The sequence below is a fragment of the Pogona vitticeps genome, chromosome 10, assembly GCF_051106095.1.
Source record: "Pogona vitticeps strain Pit_001003342236 chromosome 10, PviZW2.1, whole genome shotgun sequence".
Taxonomy (NCBI): Eukaryota; Metazoa; Chordata; class Lepidosauria; order Squamata; family Agamidae; genus Pogona; species Pogona vitticeps.
The window spans coordinates 15,375,014-15,387,626 of record NC_135792.1 but is presented as its reverse complement, the minus strand read 5'-3'; the positions used below and the strand labels follow the sequence as shown (position 1 = coordinate 15,387,626).

The window sequence follows — 12,613 nt, the reverse complement described above, 5'->3', positions numbered from 1 at the left end:
CCTTCCCCCACCCCATTATGCATAATTATATGCATCCTAATGGTTTCCCTTCAATTCCAGTTTGCTACCAACACAGAATATTCGGTGTAACAGTCTAAAGGGAAAGCAGTGGAATGTGCGAGTCCACAGACACTCAAAGAACCTCAGTTACAGGCAAGCAACATGCTTTTCTTCTTTGTAGTCTCTGTAATTTGCCCTTATGGTCCCCTTAGGTACAGGGGGCCTCTTCACACCAGTGTTGATGGCAGTAGAACTCAGCTAAAAGATGCACTGATTTAGCCTGGATATCAGATATGGCGTGGTGAGAAAGGTCCATAGTGAGTAATAAAGATGTCTTGCAAAGGCAGTGGAGAATTCTATTGCGCTATAGAGAGATTGCACTTGTTTTCAGGGATTGGTAATCAAGCCAACTCATCTACTAAACAATTGCTGAAGTTATCCATGTGACAAAGTGCTGTTTAAAATTTGATTCATATATACCTTGAGGAATTTATGGAACTCTTTCATCCCATCAGTATAGAAAGCTAAAGTCTGACAAATATCCAAACCATGGATATTAGAGAGCATTAGTTGGATTAGAAAAAAAAGTATCTTCTGATGGACATAGAACTTCAAAATCACCTTGGATGAGGTTCAGCTGAAATATAAGCTTTTCTGTCCTGAAAGTAATAAATGATGGAGCTAAGCCCAAGGCATAGAACTTACTTGCTGTTCTTCAAAAAATCATCACTGCTAAGAAATACAATAGCTAAAAGCAGGCAGTCAGGCAGAAAGAAGGAAGGATGGAGGGACGGACAGATCACCAAAAGAGACTGTGAAGATATATGTAATGGTGCTGGCGGATACAGATTGTAATGACTTCAGAGAGATTTCTTCACAACTGCAGAGTGTAAAAGGATGATGCACAAAGATGCTCAGCTGATGTTTCAGCTAAAGAAACCAAGTAAATCCAAAAAGGCAAAGGAGAAAAGCCTGTTTCTTTCACATGCATAAGAAAGTTAAGTATTGCAGCTGCTGTTGCAGGTTCATGTGAGAAGTATTCTTATCATGCAACTTTAACTCACTGATTCCATTTCTAAACATAGGAGTCTTGGATTGACACCTTTGAAGATTGCAGCACATGGGGAACATCTTTTTGAAGAGTAAGTGGTGGCAGATACATTACATGGTGCGTTTTGTAAATCTTGACAAGGCAGTAACTTGAAGAGTTCACATTTGGACAACAGCGGCAGTGTCAAATCAAAGGCTGGCAAATTTACCATGAAGCGGCTAGTATCATACTAGTTCTATCCTTCCTGAGTTTGACTGTTACCTGCCAAACAAACTGAAATTGAGTGAATAGATACAGAATTTTTTCTGAACCACCAGGATGTGTTTCCTCATCAGTGATCCTGCTTTTGAGAAATAATGCCAACAATTTTAGTCCTCTCGAGAAACAAAAATATTCACATGATGACGACCCTGCCATGACACCAAGAATGGAAAGACACCTAGAGGAGCCAGTTCCCATTCACGCTGTCAGGTGAACTGTTGACCAAGACCATCTTGTACTTGGCTATTTAGATTACTTTTCCTACAAGAAAATGTTTGAAGGGCTTCAGAACATTGTAGACAGCAGGAGGTTCCAGATTCCTGGTGTGCATCTGGCACCCCTTTAGGTGTTATGACTCTAGCAACACATTCATGAAGAAAGCATTATCACTATAACAGACAGTGTAGTTTCAATCGCATGCACATTTGTACACTGGATTTTTTATATCCACCAGAGCAGACCTAGGCAAACCAACTGTAGTAAGGTAAGTTGTTCATGCAGGGAGTTTGTTTCATAATCAAGTCTGTGAGAAACTGTGACTAGAGGATTCACGTGAAAGCATATAAGAAAATATGCTAAATTGTAAATGTGGTAGAACTTTGCTGACTTGATTTGAGATGCCAACAAGGTATATTTCTGTGGACAGAAATGCACTGCCCACTTTAAAATTGCTAACCAACCCATACATTAGGTAACTTGAATCAGCTGAAGAGATATCTCCCAAAGGTAAAGTTTTAATTTCAGCTCCCTGTTTCTAATTCTAACTTTAGTCAAACCTTGATGGAAAGGAACACTGTTGTATGAGAAAATGTGAGGCAAAATAAACACTTCTTCTGTCCTTCAGAATTCCTCCTATAGGTGACACATTTTTAAATAGTACTCCAGAGGACATTTTTAAAAAGAAAAATATCAACTAACAAATTGTTGGTTTTCCTTAATGGAAACCAACTAAAAGAAAAAGAGATCTACTGAATCAGCATAAGATAAATTCTCTGGAAAATTCATTTCACTGCTAATTGCTCTGTAGATGAAAAGGGATTGGGGAAATCATTAAGGCACAGGCAGTCATGTATACTGGGGGTGGTGTAGAGTTCCTACAGAAGCTACTGAGATCTTGAAGAATCTGATCAAGGCTCTGTGCAGGGGAAGAAGTATATGCATGTCACGGAGACTGTAAAACAACAACAACCTACTAATATCCCCATGAAACCTAACCACCATAGTCAATGTTGAGGGCTGTTGGAAATGACTGACCGACAACATCTGGAGGGCCACAATTTGGCCAACCAGTATTAGACCAACACAGTTACCTGCAATTTTTGTCTGCTTTGGAGAACACTACATCATATTTCCAGGATGGTGTGGTCTAGAATGCAATGAAGATTAATTTCTACGGGGGACAGTTTGCTCATACCATTGCATGAAAAGACGATTGTCCTGACAAGGATGCAGGACCAGATACTTACAGACTAGCTTGCTTAAGAAATGGACAGGCCTGCCTCACCTGGGTCTCTAGAGAACATTTATCTTCCTTCATTTTGTCAATAAGATCCAGCAGGTACAGCCTCTCCTTCTTCAGCTTTGTCATTTCGTTTTTCTCTTGCTCCTGAAAAGCCAGGATCTGCTGAGTACACTGATCCGAGGCTGTGACCAAAACGGCATTCACAGACTCCAGAGAATGGATCTTCTGTTGCAGATGAGCTAGAGAGGGAGTGAAAGGCAAGTTTCCAACTCACCAAAGGCTCCCAGAATAAATGAGTATTAGAATCTGACTCAAATGATGGTGAGCTTTTAGACTGTTTTAATTTCTGGTCACTTTTTTTGCATGCCCTGCCTTTTAAAACCCACATGCTCCCTGAAGGTCATACCCTGTTTCCCCAAAAATAAGATCTAACCTGAAAATAAGACTTAGTATGCTTTTTCAGGATGCTTGTAATATAAGCTCTACCCCAAAAATAAGCCCCAGTTGAGTGAAACCCCGCCCTCCACCATTATGCAGCAACCAGATGATGACATGACTGTATTTGAATAAATGTGGATTGTTGTACATGAAAAAAATAAAACATCCCCTGAAAATGTGCCCTAATGCTTTTTTTGGAGCAAAATTTAATATAAGACCCGGTCTTATTTTCGGGGAAACATGACACATTAAATGCAGTTGTTAGCTCCAACCACAGCAGACCCAGTCAGAATGGGGCTTGTTGATTTAACATTAAAATAAGTCTAATTGATTTGCTCTGACTACTCTGTTCACAATTATCTTTACATTCACTATGACAGCACTCTTACCTATAGTCAGATCATATTCATTCTTGATAGAAGCCAACAAAGGCTTGTAGGTTGTGAATTCTTCCATGAAGAATTCAAATACTTCTCTATAAGGCTGAGGGAAGGGAAGTGGGGAAACAGAAAAGGAGAGAGAGAGAACAAATCCAGTTATTATCAGCAGTTCTATTGTTTGTATATTTAATACTGAGGTTCAGTAAGTCACACTCCAGTTGTATATAACTGGCACAATAACTGCTACTAGATTGTTTTTCGGGTTCTTTGGCTGTGTTCTGAAGGTTGTTCTTCCTGACGCTTCGCCAGTCTCTGTGGCTGGCATCTTCAGAGGACTGGACTAGGAACTCTGTCCATGCTCTGTTGCTGTTTGTTGGATAGTTCAGTATTTAAGTTCAATCTAATGCTACTAGATTTTTTGTGTAGTATCTGAAGGTGCTTTTTATATTGTTCGTTCCCTAAACAGCCTTAACATCACATAGGGCTGATGCCAGTATTAAGCATTGTTGGCAGAACCCAGGGATGACTTCAGCCAAGCTGCTCATTCCTATCCTGCAAAGTATCTAGCCTTACCATATACATAATTCAATTCTCAAAAATTTTCCAGTTTATTAATGCAAAATGTTGTGTTTCTATATCCATAATTCAAAATGACAGGAAATGGCCTGATACTGCTGCATGTTCCTGCCTGGATTACCAGAAGAAGAAAAAATGACAAGCTTTACATAGCAAAGGAAAGCCTAAATGATGACAACACTCATGTCAGCAGTCAGGATGGTCTGTAGGTGTGGTTCTCAACCTTGGATAACCCAGGTGCTCTTGGACTGCAATTCCCAGAAGCTTTTACCATTAGCTGTGCTGGCTGGGGTTTTGGGAGTTGCAGTCTAAGAACCTATGGGTTATCAAGTTTGGGAACCACTGGTCCACAGGATGCTCTCTTGTGCTCACTATTACTCACAAAGCGACACAAAGCAATGGAAAATCCCAGAAGCTGATTCCTTTTTTCCATCAGTTTACCACTTCTCATCCAAACACAAAAGAATAGTCTTGGCTGTTTTTTAACCAGTGTGAATGGTAGTGAGCACAAGTGAGTGAAATTAAAATGTGGTGAGACAGTCATTAGGTCTGTCTGGTGGTGTGACTGAGAGAGCCACCAATTGCCCTGGATGAGGGGATATCAAGAAGGAAGGTCACTTTGTCCAAACCCCCTTGAAACCTTGATATAGTCTGTTTGGGCAGCATGCTTTGAAGAGGAGACTTGAACCCTGCCATTTCTACTGCTAAATACATGATATTTTACAGTTCCAACAGAAGGCCAGCCCTACTATTAGCCTGAGCGAGGCAGGTATGGTGGAAAATCCATGGTTCCTCTGCCTGATCCAGTGGAATTCTTCCTACTTTGGACAGCAGCCACTGTCCCATGCAGCACTGCCCCACCATAGCAGACGACTTCATTAATTCCTAGTTGGAGGCCCCTGCAAAAGAAAGATAAGGACACTGTGCTAGCAAGGCCCATCCCCTTACCCAGCAGATATGAAAAAGGACATGTGGCCATGTCACCTGCTGCTGGTACAAGTTTCTCCTTTTGGGGCAGAGTGAGTATGAGCATTGTTGTTCCACACGCTTATTCTCTCTGGTAAGAATTCTGGGTGTTCCAACAGCATGATATTGGGTGAGGGACAGTACTTTGCTTATTGCCTTAGAAGCTGAGAAAGCTTGTGCTGCCCCTTTTGCAGTCAGACAGAAAGTTATGATTGAAATTGCCAAAGAAGTAGGGATTTGTCTATTTTGTGCCCATAAGACACCTCTCTTTTGCATGACAGCAGCACAACTAACGTTTCTTGAAACAAGGCATGATGCCTACCTCTGGAACCAGAGATCCTTTTATAAGCCTGCTTGAATGGCTTATAAGAACCTTCCATTCCACCAGCAGCAAATCCTCTTTGGAATGGTCTTCATATAGTTCAACAGGAGAAGTTAACATTACACAAATCAGATGACTTTCTGCCACTCTTTACAAATACTGTAACAAGCACCAAAATGTTCCACTCTTGTCACAATTCTAGAACCTGCAGCCATCCAAGCAGGATTTGATGACCACCACTTTCCCCTTTAAGAAGATCCTTGGTCAAGGCTAGTCATAAGGAACTAGGGGCCCATCAGTTATTTTTGCTGAGGTGCCCTAAGGCTGTCAGTGGTAGTGAAGTAAACGACTGAAGTGCCTCAGGAGCCCCCAAAATACCTGAAAGCCTAGGGGCCCAGCCGTGATGTGTTTACACAACAAATTGGGAGCTGCTCTGTAACTAGCAGTGGTGAAGTGCATGTAGTTCTTCAGATGCTCTTGGACTACAATTTCATCATCCTTAGCCAGCATGACCAATGATGAGGGATGATCAATGTTGCTGACCAAGAACTAGAGGATATACATTCCTCATGTTTGATTTATCTTCAGCAGTATCTACATCAGAGCTGCTCAGTATTCAGACCTGGAGCTTCAGTTCCTGAACTTTTCCTTTAGTAAGGTCCAGAGCCTGCAACTCTTTCCGCAGGTAAGATTCCAGATCTTCGAGGTAGCGTGGCTTTGCAACAGAAAGAGAAACTGGATCTTTGATAGTCCTGAAAGATAGAAAATTAAACACTTTATCTCCCATTTCCCCAAAATGATACATTTTAGCATACTTTCCAAAATATTGGTATTTCAGAATAAAAACTCAATTCTGAACACTATTTATAGAGGTTAATTAGTCAGAAAGTCCCAGATTTTCATATCTACAGGACAGAAAATATTACTTAAGAACCATTTATTCTTCCTCGGAAACTTGCTTCACAGATCTTACAATCTTCAGAAGAGGCCTTCTTAAAAATACCAACATTTTCAAAAGCCTACTTAACAAGCATGCTTGGCTCCCAGACAGTAGAATGTGATCCCCTCACAGCTGTGATCTGTTTCCACTCTGATTTTAATAAGGGAGTCGGAAAATATGTGTTTTCAGACTGCCATATGATGTCTAACTTACAGTGAAATATTATTTTTAACGGTATCCTTTGTCAATTTTAATGCATTCATTTGACTTTAATGTTTTTTACAGTGGGGTTCATTTCGCTGGATTTTATTCTTAAAATTGGTTTTACTTGTTTTTATTATTTTATTAAATTTGCAAATTGCCTTGAGCACTTTTAGTTCTACAGTTCTAAGATTATTATTATTATTGTTATGCAGCATGTAATAAATACAGTAATGAAATAAAACAAATAATATGAACATAGACACAAGACCCTGGAGAGCAGGAAGCTGCTCTCCAAGGTCTCAGGCAGAAGGTAACTTACCGATCACCTGCTTATCAGGGCCTTTTAACTAGAGAAACTGGGAATGAAGTGAGAATCATCAGTGTGGACAGCATGTGCTCTGTAACTGAACTGTGCCAGCTTCAGTTAAGTGTGAAAATATTGCTTATGTAAATTTTTGAATTAAGATGAAGCCTAATTTTCTTCTTTAAATGACATACTGTAACTGTAACGTACTTATTTAAATCTTGTTCCCAAACATACCTTTGCCATTCTGGGAGAGCACATGGTTTTCGGTTCTGGAGGATCACTTGCCCTGGAGTGTAGGCAGGCCATGTGGACAACTGGCTACTAGAGAGATTCTGAGAGATTAAAAAGAAAAATGAGGGACTTTTGTTAGTGGCTTTTGCATGCACCTGGCCAGGAGGTGTATTCCCAATCCATGCTGCCTAAGGAAAATTCTCTGATTCAGCACTCCTGTCAAATCCAGAAGAGGAGTCTTTTAACGCCACGGTGTGATGTGTGTGTATATTCAGACATCACAGCTGGTGAGTTTGTGCAAAGAAGGCATGTAGCACCTAAACTATGAGACACACTGCCCTAGGAGAACCTAGGAAACAGCCTAGGAAAGTATTTTGTCTTCGTTTGTTTATAACTTGGCTTGTTCTTGAATCCCCAGCAGTGCATTAACAACAATGGGACTTTTGGATTAGCAAGATAATGATGATCTCTGCTGTCAGGCTTGCTTGTTTCCCCTTATTTCAGCGGCCAACCTCATAGTAGAATTGTTTAAATTTCCCCATACTGACCTGAGTTATCTTTCTGGCAGGGTATTTTGGGGTGACTTGGTCTTGTATGAACTATTAAAACTGACTTACTGTACTTTGCAGAAAATTTGCTCCTGATGGATGTGAAAAGGGCTAGAACTGGTTTACTATTTTTGTAATACCAAGTTTTATTTGATGTAAACTTAAATAGACTGCAGCCCACTTCATCTAAGGTTATATCATAATACATCTAGCTAATCTCTAAAGTGGCACATTTTTGTTGTTGCAAAGATTAACATGGCAACATGTTATTAATTAATTAATTATACTTATATCCTGCCAATCTAGTCATTGACTACTCTGGGTGGCTTACATCAAGTAGAATAAAACAGTTAAAATTTAACAACAGTTTACAGCGATAAACAATGATACAAGATGGAAGGGAAAAAAAGAAAAGATAGATAAAGTGGTGCTTGGAGGGAAGGCCTGCCTAAATAGCCAGGTTTTCAGTTGGCTTTTAAAAATACCCAGCGAAGGGGCGATGCGGATCTCTAAGGGAAGGTTATTCCAAAGACAAGGAGCCACTGCTGAGAAGGCCCAGTTTCTTGCTCTTTCTCTTCGGGCCTCCCTCGGCGTTAGGCTCCTTAGCCGCACCTACTAGCTAGATCGAGTGATACGGGAAGATCTAGGTGGGAGGAGGCCAGATATTAAGGTCCTAAACCGTTTAGGGCTTTATATTTCTTCCTGCCATGGAAAAAAAGGAACTCCTGAAAAGGTTGGAGCTCATACATACATGTGTGTGTATCACACACACACACACACATAAAGAGTACCAGCACATCACAATTTGCCACTACATAGCTGATTCTGCTCTCCTCTCTCTCTTCAGATTTTTATATGCATTTCTTTGCAGTTCTTATCCTGCTTTGCTCATTGCTTTAACGTTCTGATTATTATCTACCTAATAGGGTCAGGAGAAAAAATAACTATTAGCAATCAAATAAAACATATTTTCCTTTGGAAAAAAATAACATATTTCTTGCTCAGACCTGTAAATACTGTAGCTATCAAAAAATTGGAAACTGCAGTGATCATAAAAGGCCATGAAGATAAGATGCATCTAAGAATATTTGAGTATCTTCTTGTACTAGGAAGAAATAAATCACCAGGGATAGATGGTGGCTTGAAACCATGAACTGTTTCAAGCAACAAAGCCTGAATCTGTCAAAATCCTAACAAGAATATACCAACAAATATGGAAAATAGAATAATGACACACAGACTGCAAACAGTCAATATACATTCCAATCCTTAAGAACGGAGATGCCAAGGAGTGCAGTAACTATAGAACCATTGCTTAAATTTCCCATGCAAGCAAAGTGATGCTCAAGGTGTTCCAACAAAGGCTTTTACTTGATATGGAGCAAGAAATAACTGATGTTCAAGCTGGATTCCGAAAAAGAAGAGGCACTTGAGATCATATTGCAAGCATCCACTATCTATTGGAGTATACCAAAGAATTTCAGTAGATTAGTATATGCTTTATAGAATATAGCAAAGCCTTTGACTGGATGGATCTTGAGAAGCTATGGGTTGTTCTGAAAGCAATGGATGTGCTTCAGCATTTGATAGATCCCATGCATAAATTGTACTGTAAACAATAAGGTACCGTTAGGATAGAATATGGACAGAGTGGTTTCTTATAGGCAAAGGTGTCTGTTCAGTCTGTACACAGAACATAAGAAAAGTCAGACTAGATTCAGATGAAGGAGGAGTGAAAATTGATGGAAGAAACATCGATAATTTAAGATAGTCAGTGTGACAGCCTCCTCTCACGTCACAAAGGAGCTGCCACGTCACTCTCACACCCTCACTTTATTCACGCTGCCACCAACCATTCCCTCATAAAACTCTTCAGACAAAAGTATGATTTTTAAAATAAAAACTTATGTTTATTGATAATAACAAAAGGAATGGTAAATCACTATAATAATTAAAATAAAAGGCAATCAGTATAATAAAGTACCCACACACATCTCAGACCTTCACTCTATATATATATAGCACAGTACTACACAACATGTACAAGTCCTAACTCCCTAAGTCCCTAACCAGACCCTATCAAGTCCCTATCTGACTCACACCTCATTCACTCCCCCTTAAATACCCTAGCTCCACCCTCTTATGTTCCACCTCCCGGCACACTATTGGCGGATGACATACAGCCACAGCAGTGACGGGCAGATGACATCACCGCTACTGTAACATTACCTCCCCCCTTATAAAAGTTGTTTTGTGGGGGGAAAGCTAAGGTGCTTTTCACCCCAAAACAACTGCACATAAAACAAAACATTGCACACCACATTATAACACCACAACCATATTAAAACATTTATGCATAACTATATCTTTAAAATATACTTACATTGTAAATAAACAATTGCATATTTATATGCACACATAATAATGCAACAACAATACATTTTATACTTTTACACTTAGTTATATTTTAAGAGTCCATGTTCGTTCAGCCGTCGTCTTCGGGATAAGGCGTCAGCAACACAGTTCATTGTCCCTTTGACAACCTTAACCTCATAGTCCTGCAATATTAAAGCACGTTACTGTCCATGGATATGCAAATTTCAATGACAATTACAACTGCCCAGTCCTCTTCCGTCAGTCATTTGGCTTTCGAGGCAAGATTTGAGTCTCTTTTGCAAAGTCCAGGTTATCAATGTCCAAAGCATGCTCTCTCTCGCAGTCATCAGCGTACCACCTGACCTCTCCAAGTCCATATTTCACAGCATTTGAAATGAAGGCGGACCCACAGTGGTAACCAGGTGTAATGAAGACTGGTCCGGATGTTACCGCCTCTTTCAGCTGGACATACGACTGCTGGCACTCAGGAGTCCATCTGACGTTCACAGGCTCCTTCCTCCGCAACCTCTTCCGTCATCTGGCGGTCATCGGCCACTCGGTTGACCCCGGGATGTCATCAGATGGATGTATCATAGTGAAGCCAGCTCTCTTTCTGGCTTGCGGCTTCATCATCTCATTTGGGGAAAGGACAGGCAATTTCCTCTCCTCCACCTGACCATCTCTGGAGGCGTCCCTCTTTAAAGCCTCAGAGTGGATGCCTTTCTCCACCTCTACATATTGTCTCACAGATACATTCTCAACATTGTTTTCCCTATGGGGAAGAACACTATCATGGGTTACTCTATATGGGGTTGCAGCATGCGGGGGTGCATTTCCAGTAACAATTCTATGCAACACTCCCTGAGCTACACCAGGTTTGCTGGAGAAAACCTGTTGATACTTATTAACCAATGTTTTTAGATCACTCTGCTGTTTTATGGATAGGGCAGGGCTGATCTTCACCTCTTCTGGGTTGAACTTTGGCTGACCCCTCCCTTCCCAGAAGGGTAACTCATGTTCTCCTTTATCAACTGCTTTCATTGTAAACAGCACATTTTTTTCTTCTCTACAATATGGCTTAAGGGCATTTACATGAACCACCTTCCTGCCCAGGTGCTCATCTCCCTCACTAATGGAACTGAGGTCACCCATTTCATGAATAACACTACATGGACCTTTCACCATCCCCTCTATTAACAGTTCAGTTGGAATGGTCCCACCAAACTGCTCCGTTAATTCATCACTCTGCTGATGATAAGGAGAAGTTTTCAAATGTTTTACTCCACAAATCTGCCACAATCTCTCTATAAGTCTGGAGGCAAACGATGGTTCTATAATGTCTGCTTCAATACTTCTAACAGGTGTAGAGATTTCTGGAAAAGGGCACAGCTTAACCTCAGTCTGGTCACTGTTATAACTCTGGTTCTGGCACACATAAAATTTCTGAAATTTCTACTCTGTTTTTCTATTTTAAGCCAGTAAAAATTCTGGGTTATTCTCAGTTTGGTTTTATTTATACCCAAATGCGCAGCGAATATGTCTGCATGTCCCCTTTCCAAAATCATTGAACAATATTTATCTGGTTCAACTAACTGGCTTCTAATCTCAGGTCCCCCTTTTAAAATATTTATCAGATTTTCTCTGTATAGCAACCCTTGTTTGATAATGAAACGTTCAGGGGATTCAGGTAATAATTCTTTGTCAGCCACTTTTTCAAAACAGACTTTTAAAGTGGGGTCTGCTAGCTGCTCTTGGGAAAATATACTTTTCTGAGGTATTTCCAGAGAAAATGCCTCAGCTTGGGGTATATTTCCATCTCTCTCTTGAAAATCAGTAACGTTTCTTTCTGCCTCAGTTTGTTCTGGTTGTGATCGTGTAACCACCAATGCACTCTTAACATGTTTTGAGAGATATGTGCCTATAAGTACTGCTGCAGGGATTTGCAATGAAACTCCAACGTGCCAATTCCCTTGCCATCCTTGATAACGAATTAAAACTTCTGCTACAGGCAAAATCACTACCTCCTTCCCAATCCCTTTGATTGTCATATACTGATTAGGAATAATGTGCTTCTGAGGTACTATATCAGAGTGACAAATGGTAACCTGGGAGCAAGTGTCTCTCAATGCTAAATAGTTGTGTTCAAATATTCCTATATTGTCTCTAGCTGATTCAAATAATTGAGAATCAGTTCTAATATATAAACAGTGTCTACTTTCAGCAATAGGAATATTATCGTCATAGCTTGAGATCTGTCCACCATATGTATCCATTTTAGAGAGCTCGGCTGACTCTGCTGTCGTTTCCATGACAACCGGCTCTTCTCTAGGGGGAGCCATTTGACTATTCTGAATGCAATAAACAGACTTAGCCTTGTTTAAATTCATTTCCTGAGGTAAAATTTCTTTATTTTGTTTTGTTTTAATACACTGGGAAGCAATATGGCCCTTCTCTTGGCAGTTGAAACTAATTCTTTCTCCCCATGACCTTTTTCCAGCCAATTTTTCTAGTTTTTCTTTTCCCTCCAAAACCTGGCTCTGGGCTTGGCCCT

At 40.3% G+C, this 12,613-nt stretch overlaps 2 protein-coding genes across 4 annotated transcripts in view; one reads left to right on the top strand and one right to left on the bottom strand.

Annotated features, from left to right (window-relative positions):
• Positions 1-12,613, top strand: part of LOC144584362 (uncharacterized) — a 182,632-nt gene that overhangs the window by 15,434 nt on the left and 154,585 nt on the right. The window lies entirely within an intron of this gene.
• Positions 1-12,613, bottom strand: part of TSNAXIP1 (translin associated factor X interacting protein 1) — a 47,655-nt gene that overhangs the window by 28,011 nt on the left and 7,031 nt on the right. For 2 of the 3 annotated variants that reach the window (XM_020811470.3, XM_072980936.2), the window contains exons 3-6: positions 7,142-7,239; positions 6,079-6,208; positions 3,602-3,695; positions 2,817-3,013 (exon numbers count right to left, since the gene is read on the bottom strand). In XM_020811470.3, the coding sequence (XP_020667129.2) occupies positions 2,817-3,013; positions 3,602-3,695; positions 6,079-6,208; positions 7,142-7,239 (519 nt within the window). The remainder of the gene's footprint in view (positions 1-2,816; positions 3,014-3,601; positions 3,696-6,078; positions 6,209-7,141; positions 7,240-12,613) is intronic. The other variant, XM_020811471.3, reaches the window with a different exon arrangement.